Here is a 23423-nt window from a genome sequence, read left to right on the forward strand (position 1 = left end):
CGCTACCTTTTCCTCAACTGTTTTTGTTTGCTTGTTTAAGTGTTTGGCAATTCTCCAAGTTGTCCAGTATAGGAGGGGAACTCGTCAACTTTTAAATTTCCAAGACTTCTTAGAACCTTCTCATGGGGAGAGGTTGTATTTCAATTCACCAGTCTTCAGGAAAACAATTTGTTTTGTTGTTTTAAAACATGTAGTGGATTTATTTATAAGACATTGACAAAAAGTCTTTATATCTATATCTTTATTTAAACAAGTTTCTACAATAGCTAGGAGAATACAGCATTAATGACACACATTTACTAAGCACAACATTGGACAACTACAAATTTAGAGCATAAATGTAATTCTGATATTGTTTTGGTTTTTATCTTAGCACTAGGTATATCTAGTGAAAACCCATGTTTCAAAGGCTTTTGTTGATATGAGGTGAATTATTAACTTATTTTTAAAAATTGCACGTGAGATATGCTGGAATGGGGTCTAGAGCCTAGAGTCAGTTGATAATGCCTTTCATGTCTCAGTATTTCTGCTTCCTTTTTAATGGGTAATGTTTCACCTAAGAACTTGCAAAAAAATTGTATCAAAATTTTCTGTGCAGATCAAAGTAGAATTCCTTTTCCAGACCCAACAAGGAAAAAATATTTGAAAACTGAAAAGTTCAATTTCCTTATAGTTAAAAGGCTTGTCCATTTCATAGTAAATTAATAAAGTTAATAATTAAAATACAATATGTTAAATGGCATGAGCTAATTTCTGCAGAACACTGATAGAGCAATTGAAATCTTCCAAAGACACAAAAAAGTCAATTTTACTGCAGGATCCCACAAAAATACATAACTAGGAATCATAAATTACAACATATATATCCACATTTAAAGAAAAAATTCACCATTTGTTTGGAAAAAATAATGGCTCAAATGACTTAGGGAGCCTGAAATGTGGGCTAAAATTTTATAACATATGGTAACAATAAGATATTTGAAACTGTTGACTCTGAAAAATGCATAAAAATATACTGACCTGCCAAGCATTAATTACATATACCAGTTTCAACTAAAAAACATTTTTCTTTCAAATATTTCAAGCATTACAATACTGAAGAAATGTTAGTCATATGAATCCAATAACACCCATTAAGTTACGCTAATGAACATTTTAGACCAAATTACAAATAAAAAAAGTATAAAAAGCATTTTGGAAGATATTTTACATAGTATTTTTCAGTTCCTGATCTATCGAGAAATCTACTGTAATTCAGGTTGGTTTATTTAATTTAGGGTAATACAATGGATGAGAACGTATAGCACGCTTTCCTGTTTTTACTCAACCTTTTATAGTACAGGGTTCTTAAAAAACTTTGAAAAGAATGTCCACAAAAAGTTTGAGTTCCACCCTTTACCTTTAGTGACAGAGGTTAGTAGAAAGCAAGACATTTAAGTATTACCAAGAATCTAACCTACCTCCAAAATTTCTTTCATATACATTTTCTTACTTGTGACACAGAGTCCCACTAACTCAGCAGCATTCTCTAAGCAGCCTCTCACTGGCTCTGAGACTGTCGCTGCCCCACAGTTCTCATTCCCACTTGGAAAGGAAAGAGGAGAAAGTACAGGAGAAGGAGGGTCATGCAGGGCCACACCCAGTCAAAACTCACAAAACCTTGAGAAACAGGGCAAGATATCCCTTCCAGGCAAGATATCCTTTACAGAAGAAAAGTTCTGGAGAACTTAAGGCAGCTCTAGAAGGGAAGGGAGCAAGGGTTAAGGCGGCCCTCACAGCACAGCCTGAGAATAAATTACAATGCACTCATCCATGAACAGAGGCCACGGCGATACAGAACCTCTTCAACGCGCATGCACATGGCACCCCTCCTAGCACCGTCAACACCTGCAGCACAGCATGCACACGCTGCAGCGCTCCCACACAGACTGACTTGTATATGGCCTGTCCTGTCAACAGCCCTCAGAAGGTACCCAGTGGCTTGGGCTCCCTGTGCTGAGGACCTAAATTGGGAAGGTGGCCTGTGGCTGTAGGCCTGTGCAGGCTGCAAAGCTCACCTGGTAGTAGGGACACTGACGGTTGTGTGGAGAGTAACTCTCCTCTTAACTTCAGAGAGGCTTTTGCTGCTTCCTGTCTTTTTGGTTGAGACAGCCTGCTGCCAACTAATCTCCAAACACCGAGTATTGCACCCTCCCAGAGAGCGCTGATTCACGACAAAAGTCAAGCCTAGTTATAGCAAGTAACTGTGACAAAAAAGAAAACCACTTGGCACTGAGCACTTGGTCTCCTTAAAACAAGTAACGGTACTCAGCACTTGCTCAGTTCCCACATGCCAGCTGCCAACTCTGATAAAAAAGCACCCCTTGTTGGCCTGGGGCATTCCACAGGTACCAAGAGGGCAGTAGCATGACCTCACAATGTTTTTAAATTCTCCTGACTCACAGGTGCCCACGCCACTGCTCTGTATGGGAAAGCGGGATGGCTGGAGGGCTGTGTGACATCAGGTGAGTCACTGCCCCATCTCTATTCCCAAGCTATCATCGGCAAATGATTGTAGAAGTGACCCCATCCACCGTCCATGCTGCTGTGAGGATGAAACGAGGTAACAGAGGAAAGCGCTGCAGGAAAGCATATCTGGACCCAGGTATTGTTTCTGCACTACTTTCAGCAGGATGCACTAGTTTTGGCTGTGTTTTATCATAAGCAGCTGACATTACCCAGAGGATCCGTGATTACCCCTGCTAAGGAAATCTATGAATTGGAGACACTGTGTGTGTGCGTGCATGCGTGTGTGTGTGTGTGTGTGCATGTGAGAGAGAGAGAGAGACAGACAGACAGACAGCATTGTGTGAGGACTTCTCAGGATGGTGGCAGGTGCCCATTTTCCTAGGGTTACCAGGAAAGTAATTTCTCACAACAATCACACACTGAAATTCGAATAATATTTTCATAGCCTCCCCTAATATGTAGCTGTAACCTTACTAAAAGATTTGATCTATATTACACATAACTACTCACCCAGAAAGAGCCAACTCTAAACTATCCATTGAAATGAAGAAATAACAGCGCAAACCATCCAAACTGACACTAATCCCCAAATCTCCTGTCAGTTGGTTTTGGAATATGTTTTTGTGCTTCTGCACCTGATGAAAGAAGCATCAGGTATGTGGAAATTTTTTAAACTTCCAAAGGAATTAGAAACTACACTTTGTGGATTTTATCCCGTATTTATCTTCCCTCCTTTTAGAGTTACTCTCAGGCAGATTAAAGCCTTAACCTGAGAAAAGCTGCAAGAAGGGAAATTACTTTCAATTTTTCAGCTTCAAGTTGTAAGGGTGTGAGTCTGTATGTAGTAAGGTGAGTGGGGAGGGGATTACTGAGACAAAAAACTGTTGTGACTTTTAAGATCTCTACCTTTGAATTCCCATTGTGTGTCACAGAGGAATTAAGAAAAAGTCAATGACTGGTCTTCTAAAGGAATGTATTGCAGAGAAGTGAGAACAACAAAAACTGTGAAGATTGGGCTGACGGTAAGCACCAGGAAGCCCAGCAGGGGCAACTGAAGACTGACACCATCCACCTGCCATCAGTACACAAACAGCAGGCAACAGGATAGATAGACGATTAAGTTGAGGGAAGGGGAAGAATGAATGAGTAAGTGAAAGGCTGGCAGGGTGTGTCTGAAGCTGGGTAAGAAAGTGTGGATGACAGAAAGAAAGGACCTCAGAGAGAGCAGTCCTCAATCTGGCCCAAAGATCCCCAGAGTTGGCAGAATCTTCCTGTACCTTCAAGAAAATGGTATACAGAGTCATTTACTGGGCCCTGGGGTTCCCTGGTTACAAGGTATTCTTGTGAATGACTAAAAATCTCCAGGCCACCAAGAGAGGTTAATTCAGACCCCCATCTGAGGCTCTGGGTAGACCTGGGAGGAAGTTGGAGTCCTGGAATAGCAGAACCTTTGTACCACCATCACTGAACAGGAGAAACCGCCAGGGGCGGAGTGGGAGCTCTGGCTCCAGCACTTGACAGGACAAAGACCGGAGTTGGGAAAGGCTCACACCAGAGCCTTTCCTTCATGATGCTCCAGTACATTAGCTGTCTGAGTAACAAAAAGGGCTGCATGGCAGTGACAGCTACAGTGTGACCTGGAAGACCTGAGAAGATTCAGGGTGCACGTGAGTCGTGCTACACAGGATGAAGCTGGGGGAGGTCTGGGAGCATTTCCAGGGCTGAGGTGGACAGCCTGTACCACGGTTGCATTTTCTTAGCAACTCCCCAACTTACAGCCTATCAATACTGTTAGATTCTGATCCATTCGGTACAAACCAAATGGCTATGACTTAATTGTGCATTGAAAACCGCATTGACAACCAGGAAAAACTGAGAGAATCTGATGCAATTGGTAGTGTTTCTGGTTGGTATTGCAAATAAATAAATGTATTCAAATTGAGTAAAGCAGTACATGATGTAATAAAAATTACTTAAACCAATTATAATACAAATATAGTAGGACCTTCTAAAAGCATGTCCACAAATCATGTACATTTAAGAAAGGCTACGGCTACACAAACTTGTGATTTTATATTTGATTAATCCTAAGGAATTGACAGGCACTACACACTGGTCTTTCCACCAGAGAATGAACTTACTGAGTAACTGCAGTTTTTTTCTCTAGATTCTAAGGGTTCAGAAGAAAGAATTTTAAATGTGGAAGAGATGTTAAGAATCAGTGTCCAACTCTCTTATTTTATAAACAAGAAAACTGAGGCCCACGTAAGTTAACAGATAGTATTTATCTTTTAATAACAATCTTTATCACTGATATGAAGCTATTTGACTTCCATAAATATTGCACATATTTTAATAAGATTTGTCATTTTTATAGACCATCTAAAAGTTAAATTATATAATCTATGATTGTAATTCAGAACCAGAGTTTCTAATGAAAACTAATAATTTGCTTTTGTGCAACCTGAAGGATTTATTGTATAAGATTTCTAAGAAAAATGGTGAATATGTTTTACTATAATTTCAGAATGAAAACTTATAGAATCTGGGTCTTAATGAACCAAATCCTCTGTAAAATTCAACAATCTTCTACTTCCTATATAAGTCTTCTTAAAGTATTTCTAATATGATGCTTTTAAAAGTATCTAGTGGCATCTGAGAACACTTACAGAAGTTGCAAAGCCTTAAAAAACTGAATCATAATGAAATATTTATTATATACCTTCTTTTCCTTTGCATAATCAAAGTTTTAAGACCTGAATCATTAACATTCTGACAATTCTTTCTAGACAATGAGATTAACTCTTTTTTTTTTTTTCTTTTTCTAAGGCAGAGTCTCACTCTGTCACCGCAGCTGGAGTTTGGTGGTGCGATGTCACTGCAACCTCCACTTCCCAGGTTCAATTGATTCTCGTGCCTCAGCCTCCCGAGTAGCTAGGATTACAGGCACATGCCACTGTGCCCGGCTAATTTTTGTATTTTTAGTAGAGACGGGGTTTCGCCATGTTGGCCAGGCTGGTCTCGAACTCCTGACCTCAAGTGATCCACCCACCTTGGCCTCCCAAAGTGCTGGGATTAAAGGCGTGAGCCACTGCGCCCAGCTGAGATTAATTCTTAACAAATTAACAAGAGAGAAAATCTGTCAAGGTTGAAAATATGCACTATACGAATCAGATCTGTTCAGACTTATTAAAAATAAGTCACTTCGGGCCAGGCGCGGTGGCGCATGCCTATAATCCCAGCACTTTGGGAGGCCGAGGTGGGTGGATCACGAGGTCAAGAGGTCGAGACCATCCTGGTCAACAAGGTGAAACCCCGTCCCTACTAAAAAATACAAAAATTAGCTGGGCATGGTGGCGCACGCCTGTAGTCCCAGCTACTTGGGAGGCTGAGGCAGGAGATTGCTTGAACCCGGGGGGTGGAGGTTGCGGTGAACCGAGATCGTGCCATTGCACTCCAGCCTGGGTAACAAGAGCAAAACTCTGTCTCAAAAAAAAAAAAAAAAAAAGTCACTTCACAGAACACTGTACCTGATGCAATATCCACCTAAGGAAAATTAGTGAGCACATCAATGTAATACATCCTGAATATGTAATGACATCAACAATACCCACTTTGTCTAATCCTACCCCTAAATGTCAAGCATTTTGTCATATTACTAAATGACTTTCCAGTGTCTACTACTTGTGCAGGTGAATCTGTAGGTATCTGCATATAATCCAGTTAAAACTGTGATCTGACTGAACTGTAAACAGAGTTGATAGAGAAGCTTATTGTTGTAGGGCCTAATATCACTTACATTTTAAGAAGACAGTATATAGCAGCAACTTAAAATGCTCAGTAAACTATAGTACAAATGGACATCTATGCTATTTAGCAAACCAACATTCCTTTAATATCTCTATATCATGGTGATACAAATAAGGAAGTTACTTGACCAATTACATATTGCCAGTTTATTTCTTTGATCCAGTTTGACAATATCAGCATAACTGATTACTAAACTGATATGATATGTACTCAATGGAGACTTTTATTTCCGTTCTCCTGTTTAGTGCAGAGGAGGTTCTTCGATGCCTTCCTAACAGCTCACCTATAGAAGTTATGCTTTTTATACCATTCAAATGCAGTGCTAAAGATTTAAAATAAATGCTGCCAGCCGAAGACACATTTTTCTCCTCCTTTCCTTCCTCCCTCCCTTCCTTCCATCATTCACCTGTATGTAAACTCAGGGTCCCTAGTTGGTCAAGGATGAGTGTTACTATAAAGATAACAGCACGAAAGAGCCTATCTTTTTTTCCAAGGTGATGAAAGTATTCTAGGAAGATTTCCAGTTAATGACTCTCATTGGGAGATAATCAGTACTTTCTCTTTCAAAATGTATTTTCAGTAGCTCACTGGAAATAATGGGTTCTTATTTCAGGCAAGAAATGTATTGTCAATGTTTGCCCGGACATCATTTTCAGACCCGTGAAATGAAGCCCAGGCCGAGGCTGGCTGGAATCTGGATGGTTTCTAGCGCGAGGGAAGATGGGTTGAAAGGAAAGGTGACAGGAAAGATGTGTTTAGCATCCATGAGCAGCTGGGGAGAGTCTTTCCTGTCTCGTAAACGCATCTGAGAAGATTAAGAAAAAAAAAATAAACAGAGCATCAGTTCTTTGAGCCTAAAAGATTTTTTTCTACTGAAATTTCTACCCTCAAATTTTCAACTAATGAAGAATGTTTATCTTTGTTTTAAACTCACTTCATTTTCCCAATAAAGTATTATCAAAAAAGTTAGTGCATTATAAAATAAGATAATAAAAGATAACATATTATCCTTCAATAAATTACAAAATGTCCATTCAAAAGACTGTGTTGGTGAATCAAAGAAAAAGATGGGAGCTCTTACCTGTATAGTACGAATGAATGATACAGAGACTCTTTCTTCAAACTCATTAACTGGGGTATACAAATTCAATACTTTGACAATCTGTGAGAAATGAAATGATCAAAGTTTTTGGCATATCAATACACACTGGGTACCTAAATCTGAAAAACTGAAAGGATCTGTGGGTACAGATTTCAGTTCTACTCAGGTATGGTCTAGAACCATAAGGAAGGAGAAGCTGGTCTGCTCATTTACCTTTGTTATTTGAATTTTTATAAGAGACTGTATCAAGGTGATGTTTGTGTAATAATGTAAGAAGCTGTATAAATTTAGAAGAATATTCAAACAGCGCAAGAGAATAAAATATGAAAACTAAATGTCCCCACTCCCATCCTTCCAGTCTCCCAAAGTGGCAATTGTTAACCATACACTGAACCTTCTAGCTGCTATACATATTCTAGTTCATATTATTTTTATACAAATGGGATTCATTCCATTAATACCATTCTTCAACTTGTTTTCACTATATAAAAATGTTAGCTATATTAATATAATTATCTCTTTTGAATGTTTTTTAAATCATATTTTTATAAAACATCATAAATAACATGAATAACAAAAGCCCCTAAAGAAATTACCAATTACTTAGAGAGTATGAAGCTATTTTTCAAAAAGTCCAATAATTTCTTTTGTAAAATGGTCATGTCTATTTAAACTAAATAGACTTTTCTAATTAAATCATTGTCTATGTAAGGTAGACATTTCCATTTTCAAGATATTGTCTAAAGCTGTGCTGTCCAATACAATAGTAGTCACTAGCCACAGGTGGCTATTTAAATAACACAGAATGAAAATAATAGTTGAATGCAGGACAGTGCTGATTTATAGGAAAATAAATTAAGGACCAGAGAGAGATGAATTAGAAAGTGGGCACGTTTATCAGGTCTGTGGGTGACAAAGTGAATCAGGGATCAGTCCCTCAAAGGCAAGTATTTGAATTTTAAAAAGGAGAACCACTTAGTTAACTAACATTTGCTAAATAAATAAATTGTAGGTCTGCCTCACTCTGTGAAATATGCTTAAAGTATATTTAAGGATTAAAGTATATTCTTTAGAAGTTGAATGACAGACAACTTCTATAAAGCTGGGCTTCCTCCAGTGTATTCTTACTTTCCACACTTGAAGAAACTGGGAGGAAATCTCAAGACCACTGTTCAGTAGGATAGTTCTGCTTTATTTTTAGCAATAACTTATGCAAATATGAATTCAACATTAAGAAACTACAAATCTTGATTCTGATTATCTACTGAGTTTTTGTTTGTTTTTCTGAGATGGAGTCTTGCTCTGTCACCCAGGCTGGAATGTATTGGCACAATCTCGGCTCACTGCAACCTCCGCCTCCCGGGTTCAAGCCATTCTCCTGCGTCAGCCTCCCAAGTAGCTGGGATTACAGGAACCTGCCACCACACCAGGCTAATTTTCGTATTTTTGTAGAGACAGGGTTTAACCATGTTGGCCAGGCTAGTCTTGAACTCCTGACCTCAGGTGATCTGCCCGCCTTGGCCTTCCAAAGTGCTGGGATTACAGGTGTGAGTCACCACACCTGGCCTACTGATTGAGTTTTAATTGTATTGGGCAAAACTGAAAATTTCATATGTTATAGGACATATGATAAACATTAAGAAAGTCTTCCTTTAGATATCTTGCTATAGAATTTGCTAGAGTCTCTATGATAGAGTCATCTGGATACAACTCTGTCTTCCCTACTAAACTGTAAGCTCCTTGAAGGCAGAAAATTTTCCTTATTTATTGAAGCATCTTCCCCAGCAATAACTATGGTGCCTTCAGATGGAGGTTCAATTACACTTGTTGAAGTAACCACTATCTGTCTTTAAAAACAAAGTGATTATTTGATAATCCACTCAATTATCAAATAATATGGAAAGCTATTTTATGGAATATAAGCCACGTAGACTGTATACTCCATGAGAGCAGAGACTTTGCTTTGTCTATGTATCCCAGTGCCTTCAATGTTATATAGAACACTGTAAGCACTCAATAAATACTTGTTGAATACTGAACACATTTAACTGTAATTAGCACTGAAATGCATTAATTTCTGGCAAAATCTCCTTGCTTTAAGATCGGTACAGGCATATCTTCTTGGACACAGATGAAGGCAGCTCAGAGATATAAGCAATAAGTAGAAAACTTTTTTACTTCCCTAAAGATCAACTTCGATGAATGTTAAATTATTTCATAACAGAGAGAATTGCTCTACCTGGGCAGTAGTTAAAGCATTGCACATAGAACAAATGGCTTCTGCATCATCATCTGTTTTCTTTTTCACTTGCAAAAGTTGAGCAGCCTGAATGAGAGGTTCCAGGGTTTCTTTAGCCCCACTGTTCATCAGATTCTTGTCACGCAGCCATTCTTCCAGTTGACTGACATTGTATCTATGCAAAAAAAAAAAAAAAAGAGAGAGAGAGAGAGATACAGAGAATGCAAATTTGCTGAATATTGTCAAAAATGTCTTAATTTTGGTGTGTGTGGCCTTGTCAGGATTTCTGTTAAAATGACAGGCAGTATTTTTGTTCAATTTTCTTAAATCTCATCAGCTGTGCTTAAAAACTTATTATAGTCATGAGGATTATAATCATCATTATATAAGATTAAATGACAAGATAATGTAATTCTCTTTACTGGAAAATGGATATGAAGTCATTATGGCAAAAGTTATTAGACTTGCTAATAAACAAAATAGAATACTTAATGTAGCTCTGCCAGAAAACACTTTGTAGCTTCTCTTACAATTTCAGAGCTGGGTTACTGTTGCAGGATGAGACTTGATAATCCTTGAAGTACTTTCTCTTAAGGCAAACTCCAAATCAGGTAACTGAATAACTAGAAGCCCCAACATATACCTGTGCTCAGGCCTTAAGGGAAGAGCCTAGGAGATGAAGACAGTGGCCCAAGAAAGCTGCAGGATGAAGGAAGAGAGAGGCAACGGAGGGCCCTTGGAAGAGACAAGGACTCCAAATGGGGACAGAGACAAACTACAAAGACACTGAGATTTCACCAAGTGGCAGCGGTCCTAAGATAAGGTCAATGGACACACAGTCAGCACTTAGCAACCAGGCAAATAGGATCCAGCATAATATTATGACAGGTGGCTCCACATTCCACTTAGAGCTTATGGAGAAATATGTTCTACTATCTGAGAGGAAGGCATTATTGTCTTTAAACTCACCACAATTCAATGTGAGTCAGGATGGAAAATTTGAAAAGAACATTAATCCTGAGATTGAGTAACTACTAAAATTTTCATAGGAGAAATCATTTTTCCCACCTCTTGGTGAATATTCTAGCTGTTTTAAAATAAAAAATTTGTGGCAGGCATGGTGGCTCACGCCTGTAATCCCAGCACTTTGGGAGGCTGAGGCAGGTGGATTAGCGGAGGTCAGGAGTTCGAGACCACCCTGGCCAACATGGTAAAACCCTGTCTCTACTAAAAATACAAAAATTAGCCAGGCGTGGTGGTACACGCCTGTAATCCCATCTACTCAGGAGGCTAAGGCAGGAGAGTCCCTTGAACCTGGAGGAAGAGGTTTCAGTGAGCTGAGATTGTGCCATTGCACTCCAGCCAGGGCAACAAGAGCAAAACTCTGTCTCAAAAAGAAATAAATAAATATTAAAATATTTTTTAAAATTTGCAAAAGAATGAATTATATTATAATAATGAGGTTATGCTAAGGAATATTGGGCATAAACTTAAGTGTAGCTTTTCTTAAATACAGAGGGAGGATATTTTAAGAATTAGTAAAATATCTATTAGACCTGTTCTTTTTGCCATAGGTACAAAAAGATATCTTTCCAAAAATATATTTCTAAGAGCAATCAAACACTAGAAATCTTCATTATAATTTAATAATTTCTTATTGTATAATTAAAACACACACATAAGGAGAGGAAGCAGCTATCTCATCTTTGTGTATATTTGCATCATCTCTTTACTTCCCCAAATAAGCAAGCTTCGCAGTGGAGTAAGGGTTTCCTATCAAGAATGTGAAGAACCTGTTGGCAGGGTACAGACAGAAAGCAATAATGAGATCTAGAGAAATCCAGCCAGACAAGGGAAAGTGGCTCCGTGCCAGTTCCTCCCTTGCTGCTTGGCTGCACAGCCCCAGACGTCAAGTGCAAAGACCAAAAACAAGTCATTAGCTCTCCACAACCCTGGCAGGCCAGCCAGGCAGCAAAAAGAGGCTGTCGCAGGTGTTGGTATTTGCTCACCTGATCTGCATGCCTTTACTCCAGGAGCACATGTCCTTCCGCAGGAGTAGGTTGTTCAGGGTGATGGCCCCCACAATATAGAACATCTGCTTGACCACCTGCTTGATCAGTTCAGGGTCCATGCCGTGTTGACACATGACCGAGTGGAAGGAGTTGAGCTGCCGGAGGATGGAGTCCAGCGTGTAGGTGCCCTCGTCGGCAATACTGGAGGTTCGCTTTCTCAGCCCTGTGGGCTTCACTCCGGACACGCCCTGAATCGTTTCATGTTCCAGCATGCCTGAGACTGCAGGAATATTTCAGTTGTTAGAGGTGAAGATGTGGAAGGAAACCTTTCATGTGCACATAATCATGTGCACAAACACAGACACATTCATTCAACTTTGGAAAACTGGCCGAGGTGGGTGGATCACTCGTGGCCAGAAGTTCAAGACCAGCCTGGCCAACATAAGGAAACCCCCATCTCTATTAAAAGTACAAAAATTAGCAAGGTGTGGTGGTATGCACCTGTAATCCCAGCTACTCAGGAGACTGAGGGAGGACAATCACTTGAACCTCGGAGGCAAAGGCTGCTGTGAGCTGATATCGCACCACTGAGCTCCAGGCTGGGTGACAGAGTGAGAATCCATCTCAAAAAAAAAAAAAAAAGATCTGGGTGCCAAAAAGGTGGGAAAAGGAACTTCACTACAAAAGGGCTTCTGGATTTTAAACTTTACTGAAGGAATAATTATTTCTTATTTATTTATTTTGAGACAGAGTCTTGCTGTGTCGCCAGGCTGGAGTGCAGTGGCGTGATCTCGGCTCACTGCAACCTCTGCCTCCTGGGTTTAAGTGATTCTCCTGTCTCAGCATCCTGAGTAGCTGGGACCACAGGTGAACGCCACCACACCCAGCTAATTTTTGTATTTTTAGTAGAAATGGGGTTTCACCATGTTGGCCAGGATGAGGAATAATTCTTAAATGCAAAAATTTACTATGAACTTAAGTAAACTTAATGGTGTATTTTCTAAAATAAGAAGCATAAGAAGCAGTAGCCTTGTGATAGCACAATGGTGTGTGTCTTGGGTGGGTTTTTGAGAGATGTAGATAGCAGTCAGGCTTAAGATAAACATTCTCCATGTTATCTGAGCCTCAGAGGCAAAAACAGTAAGAAAAGAAGGGCACTGATAATCATCTTGGAGAAGATGTGAGAGAGGGGAGTGGTATGGGGCCGGAGAGCTGGGCCCTTTCTTATTCTGGGCTTCCCACAATAGCAGTGAGACCTTGGGCTGACCTCAGTCTCCCAGGATTCATCTTCTCATCTGTGGCCCTGCTGCTTCCCTGTTGTGCTCTCTTAGCATTTGGCTTATGCCTCCCCTAGAATATTTCTGAGATGTCCACTCCCTGACTGGGAGCCCCTTGAGAGCAAAGGCCACATCTGGTTCATCTTGCTACTTAACTGTGCTAAACACAGATTCCCTAGAACTAGTACATTTGTGTTGATGTTAAATGACTGGGAGATGGGGGTAATGATTTAGAGTGGGGCTTCTTCAAGGCAAATTTCTTATTTAGCCAATAGAAACAGGCAAAGCAAAAGAAAGATTGGTTGAAGATTGGTGACCTTCTTGGTATCTGTGTTACCGCCTACATTTTAGCTGACCTAGGGTGCTTTAAATTCATGACCTTTTAAGGGACAACTGAAGAAAACACTGCCATCTCCCATGGCTTCCTCAACTTTTTATGTCTCAAATAGCTAGTTAACTGTGGCCTATGAAAGCAAAGGAAACACTATGACCCCTTGGAAGGGAAATGAAGTTGTGGAAATGTGGAAAATGCAAGGATGGGGAAAGAAAGTGTAGCTAGAAGTGGCTTTAAGAGCCTGCTGATAATTTGCTGGAAGATAACAGTGTTTGGTAACTTAAAACAATTTTTTAAAATTCATGGATTAAACGGTATTTAAACATTAAACATTAAGGAAGGAAACCAGATATTACTGTTTCAGTCTTGTGGAAGGAATGATTTTGATGCATCCCAGTCAACTATGGCTGGGTTTCTGGGATTCCTCAGCTAGGTTTAGCCCTGTATCTTACTAGTTTATGCTCCTCATATGAATACCTGCCCTGAAACATGTGCCACTGGTGGCTACTTATTGATCGGTACAAGTGATAGGCAGGCTGAGACGCCCAGCAGGGCCCTGGCCTTACCAATCATTGGCTGAAGGATGTTCTCTAACACCCGCACGAGCTGCTGGTAGATCTGAATGGCCAAGTCACTCAGCACCTGCCGATACTCAGCCAGGTCAAAATTGGTGAGGCAGTGTTCATTCTGGCGAGATGTGTTGTGCTTCATAAAGCCCTAGAGTCATAATGCAAAGTTAAAGATACACGTGAAGTACCCCATCTCTTCAGTTTAACTATCTTTGATCTGATCAGCATCTTCATGCTCTTTTCCCCTCTGTCCGAGGAGCTTCCCCACTACAATGCCAGGACTGACATTCTCAAACGCTGATGTGTGTTTCTTTGCTTCTTACTAGCTTTTCAGTAATACCTAAACTTGGCAACTTAGCATTTAAATCTTTCCAATACAATGTCAATGAAATTAATTGGAGGAACTTAACTAAAAAAAAAACAAAGTAAGTGTTTCACTTCTGAAACAGCAGGTTTACTGTCAAACACTAAATTACCTAAAGTACTAATCTCTTAACTTCAGTTCATTAAATATAGTCCTATTCTTAAATACTATACCCAAAGGACATACATAATCTTGAAATAGCCCAATTTCTACAGAGACTGGTGAATACATACAAAAATTTCCCTTTACTATATTTTGTGGTACCCATACCATGGTTTTCAGTCAGAGGTTAGAAGGGAATCTTTGGTGTTATCTGTTAAAATGGAACTGAATGGGCAGCTCTTTTTCCAGTCACTTTGCAGTTTAACACGTTGCTTGCCTGATGCTGCCTGATAAAGGATTCTCCCCACAGCCAAGCATCTGCCTCCTTACCACCTACTTAATGACTGGTCCAAATGTGGGGACTGACAGGACACAATCAGCCTCTCTGGGGGATTCTGGTCTGTCGGCCCCATCTTCTCAGGGACCAGGCCCTGCTCATCTCTGTGTCTCCCATCATCTGCCAGGACAGGCCTGGGCCTCTGGGTGCTTGGGAAGTGCTGCTGGGGACCTTCTCTGCTGCCCTCCTGGCAAAGGGATGGGAGGTACTGAGGGCAGTCAGTTAGGGTCATGGGACCTCAGCGGTGTCAGACCCAGGATCCCAGCTCTGCTCCTTGTGGCCAAGAGAACTTGGGCAAATCAATGAGCCCTAGTAAGCCTTGGCTTCCTCATCTATAAAACTGGGCTATAATTCCTACCTCACAGAGATGCTGTAAGAATTATCATAAATAACATCATGTGTAGTAAGTGCTGTCTGACACATACTAAACAGCCCTTAATAAATAGTCATTATTAATATTCTACATAGTTTTGAAATATTTGAAGTCTATCAAACAACTAATGAACACATCCCTACAAAAAAAAACACAACAGAGATTTTTTTGGACAAATTAAAAGAGATGATCTTTGATCACCTTTTAATGTTTTATGGCAAGCCAAAAGATTAATTTCTTGAAATAGTTCACTATTCTGATATGAGCTCCTGAAATGCCCACTAAAACATATTGACAAAAAGTTTCACTTCTGGTAACTATTCACTGACCAATGCTCAATTTATTTTTTTCTATGCTTTCTTATAATATAAAAAAGAAACTGTCATTCTCCAAATCACTGTTTCATAGATAGTGAACATCAAACAAAGCAATGAACTTCTAAGCCACCTCTGAATTTGGGTTTCTAAAGTGAGAAATGATTAAACATTTTGTGCTTTTAGATTTTTCCTTAAAAAGGTTAGAGAAAGTATAGTATGCTGGTTTTGTAATCAAGGTTTTCTCACCTCTTCTCCACTGTACTGCTTCAAGCAGTGCAAAAATCGGCATGTGTTAGAGAGCCAGAAGGAGACGGTTTCAAAATCATCACCTCTTTTCTGAAAGAGAGAATAAGTCTAAATTTGTCTTTTCCTTAGGGAAATAACAACCTAAAAAAAATTGAACAGATACCAAAGGACCCATTTCTTTCAGTTGCCATTATAAACAATTATAAAAATAAATCACATTGCAGTTGTGAAGTTTTAATGTCATCGCTATCAGAATGTCAGCCACCGGGTTCATTAGTTGTTGCTTTGCTTGCCATTCACTTTTTTGGCATAGAAAATTAAACTTACGTGAATTTAGCTGTTCCTTTAAGCAGGAAAAATTTCACCCAGCTGGGCACAGTGACTCACACCTGTAATCACGGTACTTTGGGAAGCCAAGGCGGGTGGATCACCTGACATCAGGAGTTCAAGACTAGCCTGGCCAACATGGTGAAACCCCATCTCTACTAAAAATACAAAAATTAGCTGGGTGTGGTGGCACACGCCTGTAATCCCAGCTACTTGGGAGGCTGAGATAGGAGAATCACTTGAACCCAGGAGACGGAGATTGCAGTGAGCCAAGATTGTGCCACTGAACTCCAGCCTGGGCAACAGAATGAGACTCTGTCTCAAAAAAAAAAAAAAAAAAAAAAATTCACTCAGCCACAGCTGATGGAAACTCATGTCCCTTGGGGTTAACAATGGGAATCAGAACTAAAAACACAAAGAGGAGTAACTAGTATTGTGGGAAACAATATGAAAAAGAGTTTGAAGCACTTAAACCCAAACTAGATTAAAAATCTTGTCAAAGGTAAGATAAAATTTATGAGCTGTGAATCGAGATGAGATGGAGGAAGTCCTGCGCTGAGCAGCACAGCCAGGGGAAAGCTGATTGGCTCTTCACCAGGACTGGGCCACCATGGCAGGAAGAAGAGACACTCACTGTGCCTGAAAAAGACGTTGGGGCTGGGAATACCTCCCAGAGGCTTCATGGCAGACATACCTGGAAGGACTATGCATTCGTAAACTAAACCATTTAGATGAACTAATCCCAGTTTGGATATGGGAAGTCAAAGAAATATCAATGTTTGCCTACACTTTTTCTCAAAAAACCCTGCAAAGGAAAATCAGAATAGTTTATCTAGGACAGGTACCTAGCATTAAATGATCTTAGAAGCTCTTTTTTTTTGCAAGAAATCATATATTCCAATGACTCTATTACTATATCACGACAAAACCCAGGTTCTTAGAAGCTGTATGAGAGTATCTGCCTTTGGTTTCTTGGTAGTGGCTTTATGCAGTAAAAGTGCACAGGATATATCATGGGGAAAGATGGGTTTCTCATAATATCATTCTTTTTACATAAATAAAATCAAATTTTTAAGAAAGTATAAAATACCCTTAAATTTTGTAGAATATTCCCCTAAAAAGACCTTAAGAAAAAAATCCTAGAGGATATCAAACCTAATTGTCTTTTAAGCTGAGACAGAATAACTGAGTTCAGGTCCTGACTTTCTTACTAAGTAAATATCTGAAAGACCCAGCTATGCAGTCTTCCAGTGAAGGAGGACTGCCAGTAAATAAAATTTTATTACATTCCCAAACATAGAAAATCATCCTATAGCTGAAGTGCAGATTTGACCAAAAATAACTCTGCCTCTTCCAAAAATCTGGATTACAACTGTTCCTAGTGGAGGCTCTGAGATAAGCTGGCAAAGACAATGAAAGCAGGTTGGGAAACTCTGCTGGTCACTGTCGGGCTGTGGGAGAGTATCACTAAAGCACCAATCTAGACTGTCTTCACTGAACTCTACACAAATCAAACTGCAGAGATCTTCAGAATAGCCTCAGCTGGATGTAACTGCACCTATACTAAAGAGTTACCAGATAAAGGTGATTAAAACCTAAGCAGAAGACTTCATTTTAGAAATAATTTGGCATCTGTTTTCATTAGTGGGCTCCAGCCTTTGCTAAGCCACTTTTTTTTTTTTTTTTTGAGACAGCGACTCATTCTGTCTGTCATCCAGGCTGGAGTGCATTGGCGCGATCATGGCTCTCTGCAGCTTTGACCTCCCAGGCTCGAGTGATCCTCCTACCTCAGCTTCCCGAGTAGCTGGAACTAAATGAACATGCCACCATGCTTGGCTAATTTTTTAATTTTTTGTAGAGACGGGGTCTCACAATGTTGTCAGATTTGGCCTCAAGCAATCCTCCTGCCTATGCCTCTCAAAAGTGCTGGGATTACAGGCATGAGCCACAGTACCCAGCCCACTTTTAAACAAAGTAACTCAACAAATATAATCTGAACACTAAGGGTGTCTGCTGTTCTCATGAAAATGAGATACTCTATATTACTTCAAAATGAAAGAACATTTACTTCTTTGGAGATTAAAAAAATATTAAAATTGAATGCCAACTCTTTACTTAAGAGGTTACCACACTGAGTTTGTTAAAGTAATATTTTCTTTTTTTTTTTTTTTTTGAGACGGAGTTTCACTCTTGTTACCCAGGCTGGAGTGCAATGGTGCGATCTCGGCTCACCGCAACCTCCGCCTCCTGGGTTCAGGCAATTCTCCTGCCTCAGCCTCCTGAGTAGCTGGGATTACAGGCACGCGCCACCATGCCCAGCTAATTTTTTGTATTAGTAGAGACGGGGTTTCACCATGTTGACCAGGATGGTCTCGATCTCTTGACCTCGTGATCCACCTGCCTCGGCCTCCCAAAGTGCTGGGATTACAGGCTTGAGCCACCGCGCCCGACCAAAGTAATATTTTCTATAATAAACAAGCTGTATTTGATCAAAATTAATAAATCCATGTTAGTTCTTATTCTATCTCATAGAGAAAACAAGTTGAACTCAAAGCTATTTGCAGTTTTTATCAGAAATTATCATAAGCTAAAAACTGTATGGATTCTCTACGTATCTTTGGCTAGTTATGCTGCGCAGGGCTGATGGCAAAAAAACAGTTGCCAAAGTTGAAACAGGTATGCAAGACAAATACACAATTCAGAATTGGGATGTGAGACAAATGCACATTAATTTAAAATGGTATTAAACAGTGTTATGTTCTAGTACCCACTCATTTTTAATCTTTACATGATTTGGTCTGATAGTCAAACCAGTTAAGTATCTTCTTGCAATTGTGATGACAGAAAGAAAACTTTATGATTTACTTTTTTTCTCTCTAGGAACTGGCCTAAAAAGTAGCGAAACTTGTAGTCTATCTAAGTGCATACTGCATCAACACACTAAAAATAAAATGATTTATGTTTGGAAAACATTCATCAAGTTTTAAATGTTCAATCTTCAGAAACTTCATGCTTTAGTAACCACTGTAGAATGTTAACGACAGAAAGTATCTGCACAGTAGGGACTGACAGAGAACCGGCAACTATCAAAAGTTCATTCTCCAGGGCTGCAGGAGGGAGGAATGGGGAGTTAGTATTTAACGGGTACTCTGCATTTCAGTATGGTGAGGATGAAAAAGCTCCGGAGATGGATGGTGGTGATGCCTGTACAACAGTGTGAACACACTTAATGCCACATAACTGAACTCTTGAAAATGGTGAATATGGTAAATTTTATGTTATGTATGTTTTACCTAATTTTTTTTAAAGTTCATAAACTAAGTCTTGGATTTGAAAGAGTCCACTGGGCATGCTGACTATCCACTTATCTTTACCCTAAAAGTTGTCATTAAGTTCGATAATCAGAAAGCAAAGGACCTGGAGCACACGATCTGAGCTCCTCACAGCAACACTGAGAACTAAACCTGTGCTCACTGTTTCTCTGGAGTCAAGAGGGGGATTATGCAAGGTGACTCAGTGACTACCGAGTTGTGTAGGCTTTCTGCTCAGTTATATAACTTTGCTATCTTTTCCAAGTCTCTCTTCTCTGATTAGCATCTGTGTGTTGCTTCCCACATGGAACCTCACATTTTAGGTAACAGGGAAACTTATGGGGTGAGATGGAGAAAAAGTTGGAAGAAAAAATTTAATGTTTTATCAGATGTTTTTTTATATGAATGAGCCATGTCTTAAACTTATTTAACATCTATTTTAATTTCAGTATCACATTTCCTGTATACATGGATTCTACTAATTATTTTTAATTTAGTTCTAAGTAAAACCTAAAACTATATCTGTTCATGAATAAACTTAGTATACTGCCAGTTAAATGCAGTTATGTCAAGTTAATTTTGATTACTGTTCAACTTGAGCCCTGTTTTGAAAGAAGGCAGATAGACATGTTCAAGGAAGAATGTTTCCTCCAGTGGAAGTTTTCGCTCAAGACTGAAAAGTGGCTGGGTGCAGTGGCTCATGCCTGTAATCCCAGTATTTTGGGAAGTTGAAGGTGGAGGATCACTGGAACATAGGAACTGGAGACCAGCCTGGGCAACACAGTGAGACCCTGTCCCTACAAAACATAACAAATTAGCTGGGTGTGGTGGCGTACAACTGTGGTCTCAGATACCTGGGAGGCTGAGCTGAGAGGATCGCTTGAGCCTGGGATTGCACCGGGGCTGCAGTGAGCTGAGATCGCACTACTGCACTCCAGCCTAGGTGACATAGCAAGACCCTGTCTCAAAATAGATAGATAAGTAAATAAAAACTGGAAAGTGTTCATAACAAGCAACTTAGCTAAAGTCTAAGCAAGGAAAAGCAATCAGTGCAGATTCTGTCATCTTTAACAATTCATGATGAGAATTTTGTTGAACATGAACTGACCTTCAATACTTTTTTGATGCTGTTAATTGTTGATGTTAGCAACGACCTTACTTTCTGATCATCATTCAGGTAGTCAGCATGTCGAACACACATAAACAGGATATATGCCGGTAATCCTGGAATCAAATTGACTGCTACACCACGTGGCTTCAGTTCTAAAAGAAGAAAAAATAATAATTTTATATAACATGGATAATTTTTGTAAGGCATGCATTGTGAGATATAAAAGCACAGTTGTCATGTAAGAATTCAATCATTCAAGGTAAATAGGTAATATAAAAAGGGTATTTTAATAGCTCATTAAGTAGAAAAATTCTAGAGTGTGGGGCATGTCTATATAGTGACAACTCCCAAACTGATATCTCCTGTGCTGACTTTTCCCTTGAACTCCAGTCTCACTATCAACTGCCTTCTTGACATCTCTCCTCAGGCACATGAAACTAGGCCTCTACCAAACCCAACTCTTGCTTCCCTATGGAACCTACTTTTTTGGAAGTTGTCCCCATCTTAGTAAATAAGTGGCAGCTCCAGTCTTCCAGTATTCTAGGTTATAAACCTCATGCTCATTTTTGACTCCTTTCTTTTCTCATACCACATATCCAATCCATCAACAAATCCTGTTGGCTCTATCTACAAAAAACGTCCAAAGCCAACTACTTCTCACTGCTTCTACCAGCTACAGACATCCCATGGAGGCCACCGTCATCTCCTGCTGGGCTGGGCTGCTGCAATAGCTCCCTAACATGCCTCCTTCATTCATCACTCGCTCCCCAGTAATGCATTTTCCATAAAACAGTCAGAGCCATTCTTTTGGAACATATTGGTCAGATCATGTTACTCTTGTTCTGAGGATCCTCCACGCAGCTTCTCATCTCATGCATTTATAAAAGCCAAAATCCTTACCATAGTCCATATTCCCTTCCCCACTCCAGCTCACTCTGCTCCAGTCAAATGGGTCTCCTTGTTGTTGGTTGAACATGCCAGGTATGCTCCCTGCCCAGGGCCCACATGCTTATTATTTTTCTGCCTTGAATGTTCTTTCCTCAGCTATTAGCATGACTTGCTCGCTTACTTCCCTTGGTGTGTGTCCAAAGATCACCTTACCAAAGAGTGTTTCCTGAAAATTTTACATAAACCAGTACACCTGCCTTCACTCTTTCTTCTTTTTACTCCAACATATCCTATATTTGTTTCTTTTCTTTTCTTTATTTCTCCCCTGGAATGTAAACTCTGTGAGAATGGGTACTTCACTTTGCTCATTACCTAGAAAATGCTTGGCACATGATAAGAGTTCATTAAACATTTGCTGAATTGATAAATCTGTTAATTCTATTTTTAAAAACCAGTGACTCCTTAACATTTTTGCTAAATGAAATTCATGTTGAAACTTAAGCAACTCTGCACTATATATAGTACTAAGTTTAATGCTAGGAACATTCAATCAGGTATAAGTGCCAATCACATTGCTGTCACCCAGGCACCTGGCAGGAGGAATGCTGTGCAAAGGCTGAAAGGAGAAGTTTTTAGGATTTTCGCTTCACAACTTACAGTGTGCACTCTAGTAATTCACCAGCACCCTCTAAAAAGTCTTCTTGCAAAGCCAGCAGGCTCAGACCCAATCTTAAAGGCTGTGTGCTGCTCTGAAATGCTTCTTCTACTGCCATCTCATTTGTTCTGTTCATTCCTTCCTTTGTTAGAATCTTTTCCTTGTTTCTTTTTCTTTTGTTTCCTCCCTATTATTACACTGTTGTCCTTGACCTAATTGCAAACCTTTCTAGGTGATTAAGGAAACACTGAAATTCAGGAACCTAATGGCCTAGAGAAGTTGTGCTCAACCATGGTTACACTTAAGAATCCCTTGAGAAGCTTTTTATTTTTATATTTGAGACAGACTCTTGCTCTGTAGCCCAGGCTGGAGTGCAGTGTTGTAATCACAGTTCACTGTAGTCTCGAACTCCTGGACTTAAGTGATCCTCCCACCTCAGCCTCTTGAGCATCTAGGACTACAGGCATGCACTACCACACCTGGCTAATTTTTTTTTTTTTTTTGAGAGATGCGGTCTTGCGATGTTGCCAAGGCTGGCCTTGAGGAGTTTTTAAAAAAGTACTAGACATTGCAAGGCAAAGATTCTGATTTAACTGGGCAGGAGGGAGAAATATATCAGTATGGTTCAAAGCTTCCAGGTGATTCTAATGTGCAGCCAGGGTTGAGAAGACCTGATCTAGAGCAATCCTTGTAGGTGGGTCTGAGGCACGTGTCCCAGCAGTTGGACTGAAAGTGCTTGGTATGGTCAGGACACTACTGCAGCACTAGAATACATGGTATGTGATGAGGACTAATGAAACCTATGTTGAATATTTCAAAAATTAGTGACTAGTTTTTCCCACCACTGACCAATGTGCCAGAAATAACTTTTATCCAATGCAGAAAATACTTGCCCAGAATCAGGTTCTTAACAAGTTTTTGCTCATCCTCCTTCTTGTATTCCAGCATTCCTTGGAAATCCTTTTCTTTCCTGGGAATGTTGACTGGTCGAATGGGTTCATCAATGATCTGTCCTGGGGATATGTTCTCCATCTGGCCCACTTTATGAGAAGTAAGAAAGAAGGAGAAAATGTTTTCCATATAGAAAAGATGAGAGGCCTCCAAGTTCCTATAATTTTGAATGCACTCTACAACAACTGAAACTTGCCATATTTGCCACTTAATTGCTTCCTCTTAAAATGTTTTTTTTCTGTTCAAATTAGTCAAATAGATGGCAAAATTATATGGTAATCTTACTCTGAAAGCCACTCCTATCTAACCATAAATTAACATCAAATAACCTTACGTGATTCAAAACCTTTTTTTATGTAATAAGGTTTATTTTTCAATAAGAGTAAATGTCCAAAAAATAAGTGGCTTAACATATTTGTTAACTGATACTAATCAGAAGTGGTTAAACATAGTTTGACCTTAATTCACAGGAGGAATAATCAATATCCTACAAAGGGGCAGCAGGAGCAGAAACAATTCTCCCTTGCCCTTGGCTCAATGACTTTAGTCGTTAAAAGCAAAAGAACATTTACTTTAAATGTATCATTACA

At 39.7% G+C, this 23423-nt stretch overlaps 1 protein-coding gene across 4 annotated transcripts in view; it reads right to left on the minus strand.

Annotated features, from left to right (window-relative positions):
• Positions 1-224: 224 nt before the first annotated feature.
• Positions 225-23423, minus strand: part of MYO5A (myosin VA) — a 221568-nt gene continuing 198369 nt past the window's right edge. For all 4 annotated transcript variants that reach the window (XM_064365693.1, XM_064365691.1, XM_064365690.1 and 1 more), the window contains 8 exons: positions 22776-22922; positions 20337-20491; positions 15591-15680; positions 13849-13999; positions 11669-11951; positions 9660-9834; positions 7400-7480; positions 225-7123 (listed from right to left, as the gene is read on the minus strand). In XM_064365693.1, the coding sequence (XP_064221763.1) occupies positions 6971-7123; positions 7400-7480; positions 9660-9834; positions 11669-11951; positions 13849-13999; positions 15591-15680; positions 20337-20491; positions 22776-22922 (1235 nt within the window). In that variant the 3' untranslated portion in view covers positions 225-6970. The remainder of the gene's footprint in view (positions 7124-7399; positions 7481-9659; positions 9835-11668; positions 11952-13848; positions 14000-15590; positions 15681-20336; positions 20492-22775; positions 22923-23423) is intronic.

This window comes from Aotus nancymaae, unplaced genomic scaffold, assembly GCF_030222135.1.
Source record: "Aotus nancymaae isolate 86718 unplaced genomic scaffold, 86718_ANA_hifiasm-v0.15.2.pri h1tg000062l, whole genome shotgun sequence".
In the NCBI taxonomy this organism is placed as follows: Eukaryota; Metazoa; Chordata; class Mammalia; order Primates; family Aotidae; genus Aotus; species Aotus nancymaae.